Genomic DNA, 20,136 nt, shown 5'->3' with positions numbered 1-20,136 from the left:
TGTGATTCCCTCCCTCTTTGTTTTGAGTGATGCTTTGAAGATCCTGGATCCACGAGGTTCTTTTCCTGTTAGTGCATTACGTGCCTCTTTGAACAGCATCAAAGCAACTCCCTGAGTGTGTGGAGCACTTGATTCTTCGTGATCAGAGTACAGCAGCATCTATTCCAAATCTATGCTTTTCAGTTCAGCTTGAGTTCAGTGGGTTTCACTCATTCTGAACACCATCAGAGTTCAATCTTCTCGTGTCTGAAGCTATTTGATTGGTCCTCCCGGTCTTTCACATTGTCCGAACATTCCATGTACTTATATCAATTGTTGCTGTGGTTGTTTGAGGGGTCATCAGTATCAAGGCTTCCAAAGAATCTCGGCTTTCAGCAAGAAAGAGTCATAAACATTCTTGAACTCGAAGGCCTGAGTTTAGATGGTTAATTTTTTGTTTATTCTGGTTAGCGTTTCTTCAGTAAGTTTGTTTTCTAAGGGTTGGGGTTGCTGACCCCACGCTTGACCCTCCTCCTTTGTATGGGTTTGTGACCGGCAGGAACCCCAAAAAGTTACAAATGGATTCATGTAACCGTTGTAGGTGATTCGAAATCTTATCCTACTGATTCTCGGTTTTGATGGCTTACTTTTTCTCTAACCCACATGTTATATGCTCAGTCAACAAACATACTACCCTCAGGGTTGATATAAACCTCTATATAATCACATTTCACAAACCTATTCCAGACATATGCAGTTTTGACCAACATACATAACTTACGCATTACAATCCAAATATTGTATTTTGAACTGGATAGTTAGACCTTGTGACATTGTTTAAATACTTCAAGCTATAACAACATCACAGGACGTATTTAAAGATTTGTCATGATCCATGACGAGGGAATAAAAAGTAATCCTTTTTCTCTGATTAAGAGGTAGTTGTAGATATCATGATTCAAAAAGCAAACGCCACAAGATCAAGACTTCAGTACGTGATAATTACGTTCTTGTTCAGTATATAAAGAAATGAACTGAAAATTTCAAAATTTCAGATCACTAAACTAACTGAGGAAGAAAAAGAGTTATCAGGAAAACTAAATGACAGCCCGAAAGTTGACCATAAGCTTCTTGAAAATCGAATTACATACTTGAACTCGAAACTTCAGCATGTACATTCATTAAAATGTGAAATTGAGAAAGATCTCAGTGATTTTGAGTAACTTTCACACGTTTTAATCAATTTTCTAGATATAACACGTCACTTCTACAGATTCAAGAGTCTTCCGATACAAGCAAAAACCACAATGATCACTACGAGACCTCAGTTTCCCTTAAGCCTTATGTGAAGAATAAATCCAAAAAACCTGTTCGTCAGACTCAAAAAGAGAAGCAACCAAATATGCACACATATTTTGTCTGTCATAAAAACGATAATAAAGGTGGCATTTTTAATAATTCAGATCAAAACAGATCTAAGCATAATCTGACAATTCACAGGTGCGGTTTCAAAGCCTTATTTATACATTTAGAAGCATTTCTCTGTCCCCTTTAGCTCGAAGTGATGACATTGAAACGAGAATGAGGTCAGCTGCAGCCCTGAAGGCATCAATTGAAGATTCTAAAGTCAGTATTCCCAGAATTTATTCATATGTTTTAACAATGAAGTATTCACATATTACCAACAGTCCTAATCACTTATTTAATGAAATCAGTTTAGCTTTCCCTTTCAATTTGCATTACAACCCCGTTCACTTACTCGAAGTTTGAATTTAGTATTACTGAACATGTCTTTCACTGTCTATATCTAACCAACCATGGATTACAAATTCTTCATGATAATAATCAAAATATCTAGTTAAGTGAAGGTAATGAAACTTAGATAAAAGCTTATTATTAACAAAAATCGAATAAAGTCAACTTATTCATACGCAAAAACATGGCGTCAAATAAGTTTAGGGTTAGCTTTAACACTCTTCAGTGAGTCTTTGTTATGAAGGCCACATGTAGTTTAAGAAAAATCCTAAACTGATGTTGGAGTTATTATTATTATCCTATGTGAATTGAAATATTGCTCTTTCTCTATTAGATTAATTTTATAGGTACTTCGATTTATGTCTGGGACATTATGAACAACAATTAGATCATCAGAACTGGATTTAACTGCTAAAGTTTCCTCTCGTTCTCTATTTTCCTCATATTTTTTTTAGTTTTTGGTATCCCAAATAATTCTTGTATTGTCGCTCTCTTTCGATGAATAGGTTAAAACTAAGAGTCTATAATTTAGTGGCATACATTGAAGAATGTTTTTCGAAAAACGGCAACCTTGAAAATATATTACAAGTTGCATAAAAATGGTCAAGAAAAGTCTCAAACAATCATCTGTTAACAAAATACCTGTTCATATCCATCTCCTACTCCAAGAGTAGAATTTAAGCAAAACCTATGAAGGGATGTACAAGTGTGCAAAAGGAGTCTTCACTATAGCCCGAATGTGTTCAGTACTTAACAACAGGTGTCCATGAAACAAGCTAAAAGTAGACCAATATGTTTTTCAGGCCATCTAAAAGTGTATTTATGAATTTGCATTCACTTTTGGAAGAAAGTATATAGGAAAGACGACAAGAAAATAATCTGTAGGGTCTTCAATACGTTGTTCCATCTTATGGTTTCTTGTGTCGTTTTGAACGAAAATTCAGCGGTTACAGTGTGTAAAATGTTTCATAATACAACTGGTATTGATGTTAATGTAGATCTTTTGTAGTTGATGAAAAGCCTTGAAATATTATTCATGTTATTTTGCAAGTTTGGGTGTTTTCGCTTTATTTAAATCTGTCAATGAATGGTGATGTATAGATTATTTTTTCTGGTTAGCGCTTTTTAGCGAGTTAGTTCTCTACGGGATAGGGTCAGTAACCACATGCCCAACCCTCCTCCCTTATCCGGGCTTGGAACAGGCAGTAGCCCCAGACGGACTTTAAGAGAAGTTAACACGGCTTTTCTTCGGAATACTGACAAACTCAGCAAAGTCAAGATAGCCCTCAGCAACAGGTTCCAGGCCTTTCATGATCTACTCAATGGAGAAGGAACTACCATGGAGAGCAACTGGAAAGCGATAAAAGAGGCAATCATTTCAACATGTCAGGAGGTTCTGGGCCACAAGAAGCACCATCACAAGGAATGGATCACTGTTGGTACACTGGATGAGTTTGAAGAAAGGAGGAACAAGAAGGCAGCAATCAATACCAACCGAACAAGAGCAAAAAAAGCCAACGCACAAGCCAAAAACAGAAGCAAACAAGCAAGTGAAGAGGAGCATCAGAACCGACAAACGTAAATATGTGGAAGATTTAGCAATGACAGCGGAAAAGGCTGCAAGAGAAGGAAACATGAGACAACTGTATGATACAACAAAGACGCTCTCTGGAAATTACCGTAAACTAGAACGGCCAGTGAAAAGCAAGGAAGGCAAACTAATCACCAACATTCAAGAACAGTGAAACAGGTGGGTAGAGCACTCCAAAGAACTCTTGAATGGACCAGCTCCACTGAACCCACCCAACATTGAAGTAGCACCTACGAATCTTTCAATCAATGTTGGCCCATCAATAATTGAAGAGATCAGCATGGCCATCAGACAAGTCAAGAGCGACAAAGCAGCAGGACCAGCCAACATTCTGGCAGAGGCACTGAAAGCAGACGTGGCAGTAACTGCAGAGATACTCCACATTCTCTTCAGTAAGGTTTAGGATGAAGAACAAGTACCAACAGACCAGAAAGAAGGGCTTCTGATCAATATACCAAAGAAAGGCGATCTCGGCAAGTTTGACAACTACGGGGGCATCACTGTTCTCTCAATACCAGGAGGTCTTCAATAGGGTGTTGTCAAACAGAATGAAGTGCTCCTCAGACGGCCAACTTCGAGACCAACAGACTGGATTCCGTATGGACCGGCCGTGTACTGACCAAATCGCAACTCTACGGATCATTGTGGAACAATCAATTGAATGGAATTAGCCACTCTACATCAACTTCATTGACTACGAAAAAGCATTTGATAGTGTGGACAGGACAACCCTATAGAGGCTTCTTCGACACTACGGCGTGCCTTCCTATTGAACCATGATTGTTTATTATGCCCTGTCCACTGGAATGATGAAAATTTAAATCTTTATATTTTTTGGTCAGTGACTCCCAAGTTTACAGGTCATTAAACAACTTTGAAAAATCTTTGCCAAGAACTTATCTTACATCTTACTGTGACTGAAGAACGTTACTTATAAAAACCAAGGACAAATTAATTACAAACTTTTGCATGGGTAATACACTATGATTTACTTGTGATTTTGATAGACTATTAGCATACATAATGATGTATACTATGGAACCATAGTAACCTGAAGTAATTTCATTTTGTCAAGGTATCACTTGTTGATTGTTTAGTGAACTTGAAATCTATGTTCTCTTTTACCTCTTGTATTCATACTTCTATGAGTCATGACATGCAGAAAAATCATAACATTGCTTGGTTGTTTTCAGGTTAGCAACTTAAATCTGTTTTGTTCATAAAAAGTCTTTTCCGGCGGATTGGTTCTCGATTACTGCTGTGCAGAGTAGTAATTATGAAACAATTAAGTTGATTTTGACTGTTTATAATGTGTGACTAAACGAAACCGAAGACTAAATAAGATTGAAATAAACAGATTTTTAAAAATTCTCTGGTAATTTCGCATCCGTTTATCGCAACTAAATGACCACATAAGATTATTTTTAAAGTCAAAAAGTATTCCTTTGATTTAGTCTACCGAATAGTGTGAATGTTACATCAAAATCATAAATTAAGTAAGTATATTTCCTTGCCCACATCGATTACTAAATAAATAAGGCTAGGTAAAGCAATAATAAAGGAAACTAAAAATTACACCACTAAACGATATCATAAAGTCTTGCATTTTATTTTGTCTGTTTCAGACTATCATGGCTATTGTTCAAGCCAAACAAAGAGCACACCAAAATTCCTTGTTAATGGAAGAAAAAAGCCTATGTATCCAAGCAGAACAAAATCTAAAGAATGAAAAACTGGAACTGGCATTGCATCGCAGATTAGCCAATATTGAAGCTCACCAGACGTAAGCGTTTGATTGGATACATGAGATTATATTCATCTCACGTAATTTGAAAATGTTTGGTCCTATGTTCACAAAATACAATCTAATTTATTCTAAATGTTAGGACTCAATCAAAATCTTCTCATCACATCCCCACAAATTCTATAAATATTGTTTCTGAAGTTTTGATAAAGTTTTATTCTCTGAGCTGGGTGGTTTGATCATGGAATTTTCATTGTTGTTATTGTTAACCTTTAAACTGTCATTGTTTACTTTTTTATTTTGATTGTATCTCCCATTGATTTGGTTTTTGATCCTATATTTGTCCATGACTTTTTCTGATTAATTGAAAAATTGGGTTTATTTCAATGTGCTTGTTGATTGTTAGTTGACCTAAGTGCTAAGCTTCTAAAATTCTCTGGTGTTTTTAGAATTGCCTTTATTTAAGATCTCAATATTTTTCCAAACCAAACCAAGCATCCCACTACGTCCAACTGTAGCACCGGCCGGAACCTCATGATTCAATTCGTCAAGAGAAATTTCACAAATATTGAAACATTTGGTGGATTCACCCAATCACTCCATCAAATCTTCTATACAATTCCCGGATCAGATTGAGGAGATTCAAATCAACAACGACGAACTGATGATATCTTCCTATGTAACAGTCTTATTCACCTTAACTGAACCAAGCAGCAAACGGATTATCCTACCATATACAAAAGGAATATCAAAAATTACAACTAGAGAATCCTCTTCCAATAATCGCTAATCACTAAATATTTCTCTATTTGCTCCACTAGTTTTCAGATCTTAACAGCAAGTGGTTTTTATCTATTTATATAAAACATTTACACAGAATTCAATCCCAGCAAAAACTTCATCTTTAATTTATTATCTTCAGAGCTTTCAAAGAGTCACAGAATAGGAAGTATAGGGAAATCATAGCTAAACTTTTACGTGAAGAATATTTACAGAAGGAGAAAGTAAAACGACTTAAACTGGCCCCGAAAGAAAATGAAAATCATCAATACCCTCAAGTATGTTAAAATGTATTTATATTATTATTCAAAGCAATAAGTACTTAGAGAATAGCGAACAGCCATCGAGACTTGAACAACATATGATTGATGAACTTCTAAAACATCAAAGAAAAGATAAAGCGGTAATAAACGTAAGTTACAGCATAAAATTTTCGTCAAGATAATTAAATAAACAACACTAATAATCAGCACTTTTATATATTTTCCTAAAATACTTTAAATGTCTTAGCTGCACTAGCTGACCTAATTTTATTGTAGTTGACGAATATCTCCATTTTTTTGCTTTAACTAAGAAAGTGGTCAGCTCCTTTGAAAATCTCATACTGAGTACACGGTATATAACCATCATTCCTTATCCCAATGACCCACCTCAATCGTACATAATTGGTGATCTAATTCAGATCTATTTCGAAAGCATGTTTATAAAATGATATCTTTATTACTAATACTTCAACGAGATTTTCTGACTGATTACTGAATGGGGTAAGCTTGAGAATTATCTGACAACAGAACTCTAACAACACCGGCAAATCCTTGATAGTACAACCTACTGGGCTATGAAACCCTCTATCGTATAATTTTTTGTATTATAGAAGTAAACTGTCCTTCCAACGCTTTTATGTCTTGCTCGGAGAAATGATTGCAGGTCCCCTAAGGAGAATGAAAGACATTATTCAGAAATTCAAGTAACTCATTAATTTCAGTAAAAGTAAGGTTCGGTAAAGTTAGTACGAAATAATATTTTAAAGGAACAAAGAATAAAGTCCTGGGATTCAGATCGTCACATAGATCCACTGTTAATGGATATTTGTTAAAATATGTCACACATTCTGAAACTTTTCATCCATTTTGTTTTTAAGAGGAATCACTACAGCTTTGCGAAATCAGAATTACAATGGTACTGTTAATTGTTTTTATCGGAAAATATTAAAGATCTGTGACAAAGAAATCGATCATTTGTCTAGGATTTTTTATTTATCAAAGGTCGCATCTTCACTTCACCCTTTACTACAAGTTGCTCTTAGATATAGTAAAGAGTATTTGTAACTCAGGAAAATGATTTTGTGGACGTTATCGTGAATGAGCTTAGTGGACACAGCACTTCCAAAACTTATGCCTAATCACATAATGCACTACCATACCTAGTTATAAAAGTTTCATTCACTTTCTATAAACAATACTTATCATTGCTCTACTCGAAATATTTTTTATCATACACCTTTTTTACGCCTAGTCATTGGAGAATAATTTTTCTGTAGCAACCGAACAAGATGATGAAAATGATGGTGAATATGAAAAATATTTATCACAGTCCTATGACTCAGTATCTGGCTTATTAGATACGTTTTCGAAGCAGCATGACATCGTTACAGAAGAAAATGTAAATCAAGCAATTCTCAGTTTTGGTATGTTGTGAATTTTCATCAGTCCGCTTGAAAAAACCTTTGTCTTTACTGTGAAACATTACCAATATCAAAGATAAAAATCCAATTTTTGATTTTTCAAAGTTTTCTAAAGTAAACCTTACAGTATATTTATTTATAGCCATATATTGTGAAAGTCTACTGGAAATGAGTTAGTTCGCATTGTCTTTGAAATTCAAGTTGACAAATAAGTTTTAGATACCACCAAGGAGGCCTCCATATCTAGCTTCTTGAAATGTTCTTTTTATTATACTGCAGTACAGAAAACTTATACTTCACACACTGAATAATATCATCGACAACCTTTCTGTAATGTAATGTAATCTTTTTCTGATCTTTGAACAGTGAAACTGGCTTAAATAAATAACAATTAAATTGGTTCGTACACCAAAAATCCATAACTTTTTAGCTAGTTACTTTTTGAAACCAAAGAAGCTAGGGTTTGATGTGCAAATAATTTCAGTTTTGTTTGGCATTCTAAGTAAAAAATTGGTTTTATTTCATCATTTTAAGCAATATTTAGTGTTCATAAGCTAAAAAAAGAAATCCATCCATTTTAACTCGTTGGTTTTATCAAATTCAGTTTATAATACTGTCTTGAAATAAACCCAGACTTTCTAATATCTTGTTAGATTAGTAGTTATGATTTTATGCCTAACGTTCCAAATAACATAAGAATAGTGAAAATACAAGGAATTCCATTATTTATTCATAAAATATCACTCATAGTGTTGTGACTTTAAGCCCGGTTAATTTTCATGTATCTTATTCGCCAATCGGAATATAACTTACACAATCTTTGCACTGTGCCAAATCAATGACGTTCGACAGGTATGAGCAGCCTGGGGTCATTGTTAATCCTTTTTCCTACTAGCCCTGACAGTTGAAACCATAACACCAATACCAGCTTCAAACAAATTTGGTTTATATTCCAGCCAAACAGACTGTATCACACTATAGAATAGGAAATAAAATTTGTACAACATAAAGCAGAAAGGTGGCTGTGAACTTGGGAGAATGTAATTAATAAGCTGAGTATAATTTAAAAGTATTAAATCCTATCATAAAAGTCTATAGGTCAAAAAAAGCTTATGATAAGAGTAATATAGATAAACATAATCTAGCAGGAGAAGACAAACAGTGTAGCAGCAGCCTCAGCAGTAGTAAGTCTCAACATACACAAAGGGAAAAGCAAGATTCTCCGATACATCACAACATGCACCAATCAAATGACACTTGACGGAGAAGCTTTGGAGGATGTAAAAACCTTTACATATCTGGGCAACATCATTGATGAACACGGTGGATCTTATGCAGATGCGAAGACGCGGATCGGCAAAGCAAGAGCAGCATATTTAAAATTGAAGAACATCTGGAACTGAAAAAAATTTTCAGCCAACACCAAAGTCAGAATTCTCAATACGAATGTCAAGACAGTTCTATTGTATGGGGCGGAAACTTGGAGAACTATAAAAGCTATCATCCAGAAGATAGAAGTGTCTGTTAACAGTTGTCTACGCAAAATACTTCGAATCTGTTGACCGGACACTATCAGTAACAATCTACTGTAGGATAGAACAAACCAGATTCCAGCGGAGAAAGAAATCAGGAAGAAGCGCTGGGAGTGGATAGGACACACACTTAGGAAAGCACTCAACTGCGTCACAAGGCAAGCTCTCACTTGGAATCCTCAAGGCTAAAGGAAGAGAGAAAGATCAAAGAACACATTTTGCCGAGAAATGGAAACAGAGATGAGAAGAATGAGCAACAACTGGATAGAAGTTGAAAGGAAGGCCTAGGACAGAGTGGGTTGGAGAATGTTGGTCGGCGGCCTATGCGCCATTGGTGGTAATGGGCGTAAGTAAGTTACTGAATAGTTATACGATATGAATATATATGGAATATTAGTTCTCAGAATTTTCTCGTAATTTAATCTTCACTAGGATTTTGTAGAAATTCTATCCAAATGGCTTTTCTAATGAAACATTGTTTCATATATGTTGAAATAAAACATTGACTATTGTTTTTTCAATAGCTCCGAACTGCTAAAGATATGAATACTTAACCAAACTTCTAAGGTTCTCAGTTGTAGTGAACTATTTAAACAATAAAAATTTTTAAGCAAAGATGGGTAGTGGCTAGCAGTGGAATCCAGGACGCGCGTTTCGTCCTATTTGGGACTCGTCAGCTGGATGTGCGTGTATCTCAAAGTTGGTGTTCACTCTGGGACTCAAACTCAGTACCTTTCGCTTCAAACGCCATCGCGTTATCCATTCAGCTACTCAGCTACGGTATGCACATAAGAGACTGACCAGTTGCAGTCCTAAACATCAATGGGAAGATTCAAACAAGTAATACTAAGTGAATAAAAATTTTATTTATATATTTTAACAGTTTATGATTAGATTATGAAAATAATAAAATAATTTCAATATTAAATTACTATTAGTTATATTCAACTAAAAAACATAATCACTTCTAATTTTAGTTTCTCGTGATACAATCAATCCGTCATCTGCTAAAAGGAATGTAATGACTATTTCAACAGATCGTGTCTTACAGAAGTTAACCAATAGATCATCTAGAAAAATATCAGAAACTGATGATGTAATATACGACAAGGAAGAAGAAGAAGAAGAACGTGTTAACTGTAATACATATCATACAGAAAGATGTTCTAAAGCTGAAAAAGTAAATAAAAATACATGCAAATGAATTTAGACTTTAATTTACAACTGAAATATTTGCTTATAAAAAAAGCTTTTGGTTGAAAATACTTCTCATTAATTAATTGTTCCATCATTCAGATTTTAAACGAAACTACAAAATAAATATTTATGTATATTTTGTCATACTAGTACGTATAGTTTTATTTAAGTCATTAAACTATTCAAAACGTACATTAGTGTAGTTGATTGTTGGGATGATCCTGCAAATTTCTCGCAATAGACATGACAAGCTCAGGAAACATTAAGGAGCATTTTATCCAATCAGCGTCTGATTAGAAGTTTTGCTAGATATATTGCGAAAATGAAAAGTCACATGTAGAGGTTCCGACTGACTGATTACTACACTGCTACTATATTTAGTAGTATTCTAGAATTTTCAGTAAAACCCAAGGACTTCTAAAATACTATAAAAACCCTATATTTTCTGTACATAAATGAACCTTTGGAGTAAAGTGTTTCCCGCATATTTTGTCCCTTTTCTCTCGTGTTCAATTCGCTGTGTAGTTCTAGCTTGGAGGTTACAAAACTTGCTTAGGATTCGAATATAGCGTTCAATCTACAAGACTTATCATTGATGATCATCAATGCAATAAATTTTATTTTATATCAATGAGTGAATTGAATTATAGTTTAGTTTAGTCGTGAAATAACTACATAATCATAGTGAAATTTATAAGAACTGTCGTCTAAATTAGAGCGAATAGTTTCACAGTATTTGGGTGCAGAGTTGATGTAAGACATTAAATAGGAATAATATATTTGTAAAATCTCAGCGAATCAATTTGAAGTAAATCCAACATTTTGCCTGGCAATCTGATCCAAGCTTTTTCAAGGAAAATTTTCTATGAGTTACTGAATGCTTAAAATTGCATTGAGGATGTTTTATGATATTTGGTTTTGTTTTTTTTTGTTCTGTAAAATCACTTCATTTGTTCGTAAAGTGGTAATATTTTATTACTGTTTAATCGTCATCATATGTATATGAGAAGGAATTGGATTTTTAAAATATAGCTGAATAGATTTACTCATCTTATTAAAAGTCATTGTTTTTTGTTTCATTGCTTAGAATCGATTACTACTAAATTTTTAGTGCATTGCAAAATTTTTCGATATTCTACCAGTTATATGAATGAATGTGTACCTACTTTTCATACAACTGTCTCGTAATTCATAGAGTTGAGATCATGAGTCAATTGAAGCTAGACCACCATCAAAAACCTGGAAGCACTGGATGACCGTTTCGTCTTATTATGGGACTCCACAGCAGTGCTCTGGCGCGAGACTGGTAGGTCCTGGATTCGAATCTCGCGAGTGCGCGATCGTGGATGCGCGCTGCTGAGGAGTCTCATAATAGGACGAAACGGCCGTCCAGTGCTTCCAGGTTTTCCATGGTGGTCTAGCTTCAATTGTCTTATGATCTCAACTCTATAAAATTACTAAAATCTCCACCGAACCCCATTCTGATAATGTCTCGTATTTTGTTCATCAAATAGCAAATTATTATATACTGGTAGTTATTTAAACATAGGTGGTGTGTGAAAACAGATTTTGTGATATATTTACTAAACTATGCATTTAGTCTACAATGGTAATTGTATGGGAAACATATTATAACATAATTAGTGCTTCAATTTTATTAATTATGACTTAAATAGAATTGTTTCTGTAAGTGGTCATAAATAGAGTAACCCCATTCACTTCCATATATCTTTAAGATCTGAATCTGTTTGTTTATAATCTAATACTAGGAAACTTTACAACGTGTTCTACAGCTAACTCGTGAAAACATTGTACAACCTCAAATTGTGGCGGGGCGCAAATTTGATGGTCCAAGTTTTATAACCAAGCCAGCAGAAATATGGTTTCAGGTTAGTACATTTCAAAGGGTTATTTACGTATGAACTTTTATTGAGAAGTTCGTTTTTTAGCCATTAAACCACTTATTAACAAATATATTTGTTGTTCTGAAACCCTAAAAGCAGTTCTTCTTGAAGAAATTCAGAGGAAAACTTTAAAAAACACGCTGAAATAAATCTGTTGCTACCAAAACTGATTTGTACTAGTTGTCAGCAAGAACTCTTCCAGCTCATACACATTTTTTTGACTAGTTGTAGCATAAATTTCATAACTAGTCACTGAAATAGAAAAAGTCAAATTTAGATTCAATATTCACAAATCACTGCATCCGTATGACTGATTATAATATCATTTATCGGAAAACCTACGAAATCGTGATATAAGCCAGAAGTCTTCTGATCGTTTAAAACATCAAATCGTGACTTTTGTGGAGTCAGAAAATCGCCTATAATGAGTTATGAAAATGTTAGAATCGTTTCCATTATTATTTAAATATCACTATAACAAAGACAACAGTATAAAATATGCTTCTAGGGAAATTTATGTGCAGTGAGTTCATGCTATAAGTCAGCGAAACAATATCATAGTTTAGTTTTCTAGCACTGAATTATGACGTTTGAAATTATCTCTTTGCCTGGTGGTTTGAGTTCTTTACGAATCTTTGAAAAGTTTTGGAATAAGTTTCTTAATTTTCATCAAAGCGAAAATGTTAAGTGTTAGCAGCTTTTTAAGCAATGATATTTGATTAAAACGATCTTGACTTACATTAGATGAAAGTCCTTATCTCAGGGAACTTAAGATGTATTGCTGTTTCAAACATTTAGAACTGACTCAGCCAGTTACAGATATGCAGATACTTTGCAAAACGTTTATACTGTATCCATCAGATTTACTAGTTGAGTTGAAAAACTGCTAGTCATATGATCACTTTTCCCGATCCAATATACACTTTCACCCTAATATTGAAACTCCGATTTTTCGGTGAAAACATTTGATGAATTTTTAGCCGTTTACTTTTCTATTGATCATCTGTCAGTAATGATCTTTTATTTTCAAAAAATATTTTGCACAAAATCCATTTACTGTATACCAATTTCAGAACATCGAAGTAGAAAAAACTCAGAAAATCAAAGTCACACTAACTAATGCTTCATATGCCATTAGTACATGTAGATATGTTGGAATAACATCAACCCTTATGGATTTTGTCGATGTGAAGTAAGTTATTTTCAATTAATTTCTTACTTTTCTCTTCCATAAAGTTATTTATGTAGTACTTTGATATCTGTAATTTTTCTTATTGGCTAATCTTGATTATTTGCTAATAATTCTAACTAACTTTCATGGAAAAGTGTTCATAGACAAGATGATTCAATAATTCTCTTTCTCTTGAAAAGCTGTACAGTTGGTAAGAAACGTCAACAATTCATATCACTCAATCCTGTAGGATTTCGAACTGTAGATAAACTTGTTACTCGTAATCGAATTTTATGAAATTAACCCATCAGAAACCAGTTTTTCACTTCAGGTATTTGATGTTCTACATAACACAGCCAAACTCAGTGACTGCTTATACATCAAAAATCATAAATTATTTTCAAAGCTATAAAATCAGAAACCTTTTGCGGAAAATTCAGGCAATTATTTTTACAAAGATGTACCAAAATATGTTTTTAATTCACGGTTTATCTTATTTTAGGTTCACTCCACCAGGTATGCTTTCACCTGGGATGAATTGTTGGCTTCAGATCAAATTTACTCCAAAACTGAATAAAAATTTAACTGGTGAACTGGAATTTTTATCTCCAACTGGACCATTCTTTATTCCGTTCAAAGCAACTGTAAAAAAATGCGAGGTAAGTCTAACTTTACATTACATTTTTAAAATAAATAGCTAGGATTATACATATAAACGTTTCTCAGTTTCTTATAGGCAACAACTTATCTAACCGTAGCTATCCTGACGATCAACTATGGCATCATTGTAAATATCTCTGATTTAAAGATACTGAAAGCACACTTTATACCGAAGTTCATAAAATCAGTTATTTTATGCAATATTTCATTCCATAATATAATACTGGATCATAAATATCTGCCACACATGAAAAACCAGTGCGTAAGTAATGTTTATAGTTTAGAGTACAATACAAAACTGATATCTAAAATGAGTCAAAATGTTGACGTTTTTTTAAAAAGACATCCAGAGGTATGCAGACACAATATTTCATGGGTACAGAAATTAATGACTTTTAAGATATCATAAAAGTTTGTTTATAATTAAAAAAGAACGATCATTTCTTTAGAATTCTAGAACATTCAACTAGTCTGTATTTACACTGTCTCAGAATTGATTTTCATTCAGTGATCTGCTTAGTTTAAATATGTGTATTCACGTAATCTTTCTAGACAATACGAATGCCGAAAACTATGAATAAGCCACTTATTCGAGGAAACAAAGGCCCTCAAAATTATGCTTCTGGAACATAACTTTTTCCCATTACAATTAAGACTGGGATAAATGGATGATAAACAAGTTTATTTTTATTTTAAAGTTGGTCATTGTTGTAGATAGATTTAACTTTACCAGGATATTATTCATCGGTATTTCAAATCTATCTACTACATACACAATCAGTATTACTGTAGTGAATGAGAACACAGATGAGGACAACTAAGTATGTATTTAGCGCAAATTACAACGTCGCTTGATAAAATACAAAAATGTTCTTCAATTGTCTCGGGCTTGATTGTTCCTTTATTTCCACACCAATTGCTTTCTATTTCTGTTCTTCTCTTTATGAATTTCTCAATCTTCTGCTGTCAGATATTCTATTCCTTACTCACGATATATTCTACTTATGTCGATATTAGTAGCCCACACCATATTACTAGGTACGCAACTGTCACATAAAAACCTTGAATTCACGTTTATTTTTCAAATTATTATAGAATCAGGTATTTGTTTTTTCTTTCAAAGGACAAGTGTAAATGATTCCCTTTTTAGATAGTCTCTATCTGATAGTTTTTATTATTTCACTTTCACATAAACAAACATAAACTTTAAATTCACATAGTATTACTTGTTTGAATCTTCCCATTGATGTTTGGGACTGCAACTAGTCAATTTCTTTTTGGTATATGTGCATACTGTGCTTATTTACTCGATATAGCATTGTAAGCAAAGATGGATAGTGGCTAGCAATGGAATCCAGGACGCGCGTTTCGTCCTATTCGGGACTCGTCAGCTGGATGTACCTGCATCTCAGAGTTGATGTTCACTCTGGGACTCGAACTCAGTACCTTTCGCTTCAAACGCCATCGCGTTATCCACTCAGCTACTGAGTCCTTTATTTCATAGCATTGAAAATAACTACTGTTAATAAAAATATGTCACTCATTTTAAACAAATAGCCAGTTTATGATTAAATGTTCATTTTATTCACTCCACAATTCTGTTAATTCAGATGGGATAAATTGAAAACCGCTGAATTTGATATCGAATTGTACTGATCCAATTTATCAAAACACAAATTAAATACAATAAGAGTGGAATTTGATATGATGACAATCAATAAATCAAAATGAGGACATAAATAGTAGTAGAAATTAATCTTGGAAAATTTAATTCATAAAAAACAAATGAATTTTAGAAATCAAAAGTATGAAATAATATTAAAATCAAAGATTCGAGGCCAACCAAATACGAAATATATTTAAGCAGGTTCAGCTAAATCCAAACCATGATTCCCAAACAAAAGTACTTTATGCATTAAATATGAGAGTTTTAGTAAATACATATGAGCGACACCACAAACCATGTGGTTATTTCAAATTTTTAGTAGTCTGATATCAATGTAAAATAATGTTATTCTCCAGCTTATCTATATTTGAAGGGCAGTGCAACTCATAGCATACCGTAAAAAAACAACTACTGTATCACATACAATAAGTGTGAACTATAACCTTATAGCCCACTTATTATTGTAAATGTAACTGTTTATCGTAATAAATAACTTGTCATATTTTTTGGCAATTACATTGCGTTAACTGCGTTGAAATGCTACCATTCTTATCAGTCAAAATAAAAGTTAACATAATTTTCATGAATTCGAACAATATACCGCTTAACTCATTTGGTCTCTTCACTGCATTTTACAGCCGGTTGTTTGCTGCACTTTATTGTTTCTTTTTTATCAGTTTTCCATAGACTGCAATGTGGTGAACTTTGGTGAAGTTGTTATTGGTGAAACTGTCTCTCGAAGTGTGAAACTGTGTAACTCTGGTGCAAAGGGTGCTAGATTTACTTTCAAAGCATTGTCCGAAAGTTACGAGGAAAAAAGTAATGATGACAACAAAGAAAGATCACAAGAGACTGTCAATGCAGAGAAGTGTATCGATGCATTGATTATGTGTGATGAACCGAAAATCGATGAAAAGGTACATTTTTAACATTTATACATACCACCTACTTCCAATTCAGTCACAGTTTTAGGAAACTGTCCCTTTGCTTTTCATCACCCTATCATAAGTCGTATTTCAGAAATATCTTTGTAAGTAAAAACGTATCATTAGAAACTGGTGTCGTAACATATAATTCCAGATATGCCATTGCTATCAGACTACACATCTGCCTCACATAATAAATATCTTGTAATTTAATAATTTTCCTATGAATATTACCAGAAACGTATTGAGATGAAACGCTGTATCTTTAAATTACAATAAATAATAAATAACAAGGCTCGCTACCGTAGTTTTACTTCGCTACAAATGTATGGTGATAGAACTGTAAAATGTATGGATACTAAACAAAATTGAAGCTTGTTTTGCAACAATCAAAACTATTAAATCCTTTAGCTCGACAAAAGGAAAAGATCTATTTTGTATCTATACATCTTCATACATCCATACATCTATAGATTGGGTTTTGTCATCTTTGATGTTTTATGTGATAGCGACTCGTCTCGTGAAACCTTGGCTCGAGCCGATGACGGCTTAAGCTATGAAAAGGCCTCTTAGATGTACTCTAGGACTGGAAAATCTGTAAACCAACAACAGCAGAATGAGCTATTTTTAGCAACCAGCAAATCGATTTTAAAGATGTGAAAATAATACAAAAGCTTTTGTAATTATAAAGTAAGGTGAGTAGTTGAGGTATTTCACATTCTCCTAAATCCTTGCGCTCTAAATAGAAATAAAGAACTGATTATTCACTCGACCTGGATAGCCTATACGAACAACTGCATTTAGTTTCGTTGATTCCTCACACATTATTACCCATACACATACAATTTTCACACATTTAAATATGACACAAAGGTACTATTATTTTGTCGTCAACATTCTACTCAATCTTCAATTTATTTCCAATCATCACGTCTTTCATTAACAATGATACAAGTCGCTTCAGACGTTATTTTGTTAAACATTTCATACTACTTATATTTTAAAAAAGTAGGGACGTTTATTCTGGGTAATTCCATGATGGGATTTTGTGTAAATGGTGTGTATCATATTTAGGAAGCCGTATAGTATAACATTTAGTTTAGCGTTTTCTCATGTGTCAAAATGTTTAGGAGTATTTTCGGCGATTTACCGGATGAAGTTCATATCCATTCAATATAAAATTTCCATCCAGCTGGCTGCATGATAAAAATCTATAAGGATTGTGGAGTGAAATCGACTAAAATAAATTAATGTTCCATTCGAAAAGAGAGCTATTAGGATTTACAGTAAAAACTCGAAATTATTTGTTAAAGTGTTGAATAGATCGTTTTTTTGCAAGAAAGTAAAACACACAGGTTATCTTAGCTATGTAATACATTCAGATAAAAAGGATTAGCTGAGTAGCTACTTTGAAGCTAATCGCATAGTTCTCATTCACACACTAACTGAAAACATCTATCAGTCATTAGAGTGTTTATAATTTACTTAACCACTGCAAATTGAGTTAATTTTACGTGTTTCTATCAGACTATACATATATATATAGTTTCTATACTTTTTAAAGAATGAGCCAAATACTCCTCAAGAAAAAGGATATGAAAGCATTCTATGTGATAGTGAGTAATTTTATGTAAATTTTTGTTAATTGTTTCTATACATCTCAATAACTAATACATAAACAAAATTGGTCTTTACAGATAATAGTTTATTCTACTAATCAATCTTAAATGATAATTTCGTATTTGTAATTTCGAAGACTTTATGTAGATCATCAGTTGATATACACACAAGTAAATAAAATTCTGAGTAAACGACGATTCGAATCATCAACAAATATCCCCAGTACATGAAAATATAACAAATTGTAGCATTATGAATGTCAGTGGTTTAATGACACATCATTAAACTAAAATAAGTCAAATGTTGTTTCATAAAAGACACTAAATGCTTATCGTGATTATTCGTTTTTAGCTCAGCAGTATCTGTTTAACTCTGAATAGGCAAAAGGAAAGTCTTTTTTATATTACTGAACTTCTGAATACAAACCAACTCTGGACTGTAAATTATCAGTTTAACCGTGGTGAAAAATACTGAAGAGATTGTCTGTAAGTACTGTGTAGCGGAATCTGCATGGAAGCTATCTCAGTCACCATAGGGAGAGAAGAGTTTCAGTCGTCAGAAATCCCCGTGTAATCAAAGCTCTCAAAGACCAGAATAGAAAACAGTTTGGAACAAATTAGATTCCATAACACACTGCAAGATGTAAATGGATGATCAAAGAGTATGTGTATTTTTCAAATACTTTATATTTTCCGCTCACTTTCTAGGACCACACAATATATCATCGCATGTAATATTCGGCCTCCATCCATACTCAATGACCATCTAACGTCTAAACAAATTAATGGGGATTTTGAGCTATTACAGATTCGTCGACATATTTCACAAGTTCTAGGGTTTAAAGTAACAAAAAACTCGTCGCTTCTCAGTGACTGTAACGCTTTAATAAATTGGAGAGGCATGTTTGTGAGGACAGATATCTTCAAAATATTATCACAAACTTTTGAAAAAACCGACAGTACTTCATTATTAATTTACTATTTTGGCATAAATTACAGGGCTTTAAATAGAAAATATTAACGGTTATAGGTCATACAAGTTTCCTAACTGTTAAACATTGAATTTATTACCTAGGCATGAAATCATAATAACTCATCTTCCGTGTACTCCTAAAGATATAATATAATTCATAAGAAGTATTCACTGTAAATTTTTACTGTCTTTTAATGAAATAGTTCGAAAACTTCAAATGGTACCTCACTGTGGTTAAAATTATTTAATATCGAAATGTAGTTGCTCATTTAGTCACATCATTATGTTTATCAAGCTTTTAAATGATAAGAGTAATACATTTCTGAACAAAAACATCGTTATTGGCTTACGCTGACTCTGCTTGAATAATTTAATGTACATACTTTTGCTTCTCTGTTTTACATTAGGATTAGAAATTACTCTGTAGATTCACTAGAAATAATGTTAATCTAAATAAACGAATGAAATGTAAATATACATTTCGGAGACTGTTAAGTTTGTTACATTTAACGTTTACTTCATATTTCAACGAATTAGTAAACATTCTAACTAAATATCCACTTTAATTTGGTTATTCATTTACTCTGCTGATGTGGCTGACATTAGGTCACGAAACGTCAGAAATACAATTTTTCACTCATTGGAGTATGATATATACATGACAAACTTTGTTCAGTTTGTTGAAACAAACAGAGAAATAAAAGGTTTTTAACGTAACGAACAAACACCGCTCATGAATATAAAGAGTTTGACTAGTAATCATAAGTTTTCTGTTGTCAAGTACAGCAGTGTTATCTAATAACAGAGGTATTCTGGTAATTCTTCAAAGTCATCATACATGTTCAAATGTTATCTCTCATAAATATGAAACCAGTTAACCATAGTGCACAAAAACGATTAAACAAAGATGATGGGTTTTCTGTTATTTCATAGTTGAAAGCATGAGTCAATTGAA

The 20,136-nt window shown here is 33.2% G+C and overlaps 1 protein-coding gene and 1 non-coding gene across 2 annotated transcripts in view; one reads left to right on the top strand and one right to left on the bottom strand.

Moving 5' to 3' along the window:
• Window positions 1-1,560: 1,560 nt before the first annotated feature.
• Window positions 1,561-20,136, top strand: part of Smp_165060 (hypothetical protein) — a gene marked incomplete at both ends in the record, with an annotated part of 49,819 nt that continues 31,243 nt past the window's right edge. Inside the window, 10 exons of the mRNA XM_018794512.1 lie at window positions 1,561-1,605; window positions 4,951-5,108; window positions 5,992-6,127; window positions 7,365-7,536; window positions 10,043-10,245; window positions 12,032-12,151; window positions 13,240-13,358; window positions 13,840-13,996; window positions 16,341-16,580; window positions 18,154-18,205. Of these exons, the coding sequence (XP_018648917.1) occupies window positions 1,561-1,605; window positions 4,951-5,108; window positions 5,992-6,127; window positions 7,365-7,536; window positions 10,043-10,245; window positions 12,032-12,151; window positions 13,240-13,358; window positions 13,840-13,996; window positions 16,341-16,580; window positions 18,154-18,205 (1,402 nt within the window). The remainder of the gene's footprint in view (window positions 1,606-4,950; window positions 5,109-5,991; window positions 6,128-7,364; window positions 7,537-10,042; window positions 10,246-12,031; window positions 12,152-13,239; window positions 13,359-13,839; window positions 13,997-16,340; window positions 16,581-18,153; window positions 18,206-20,136) is intronic.
• Window positions 15,419-15,485, bottom strand: Smp_tRNA_01101_Pseudo_TTG.1.1. Its single transcript has one exon. It is a non-coding gene (tRNA).

Source organism: Schistosoma mansoni, chromosome 1, assembly GCF_000237925.1.
Source record: "Schistosoma mansoni strain Puerto Rico chromosome 1, complete genome".
In the NCBI taxonomy this organism is placed as follows: domain Eukaryota; kingdom Metazoa; phylum Platyhelminthes; class Trematoda; order Strigeidida; family Schistosomatidae; genus Schistosoma; species Schistosoma mansoni.
This window is presented reverse-complemented; position numbering and strand designations above follow the sequence as displayed.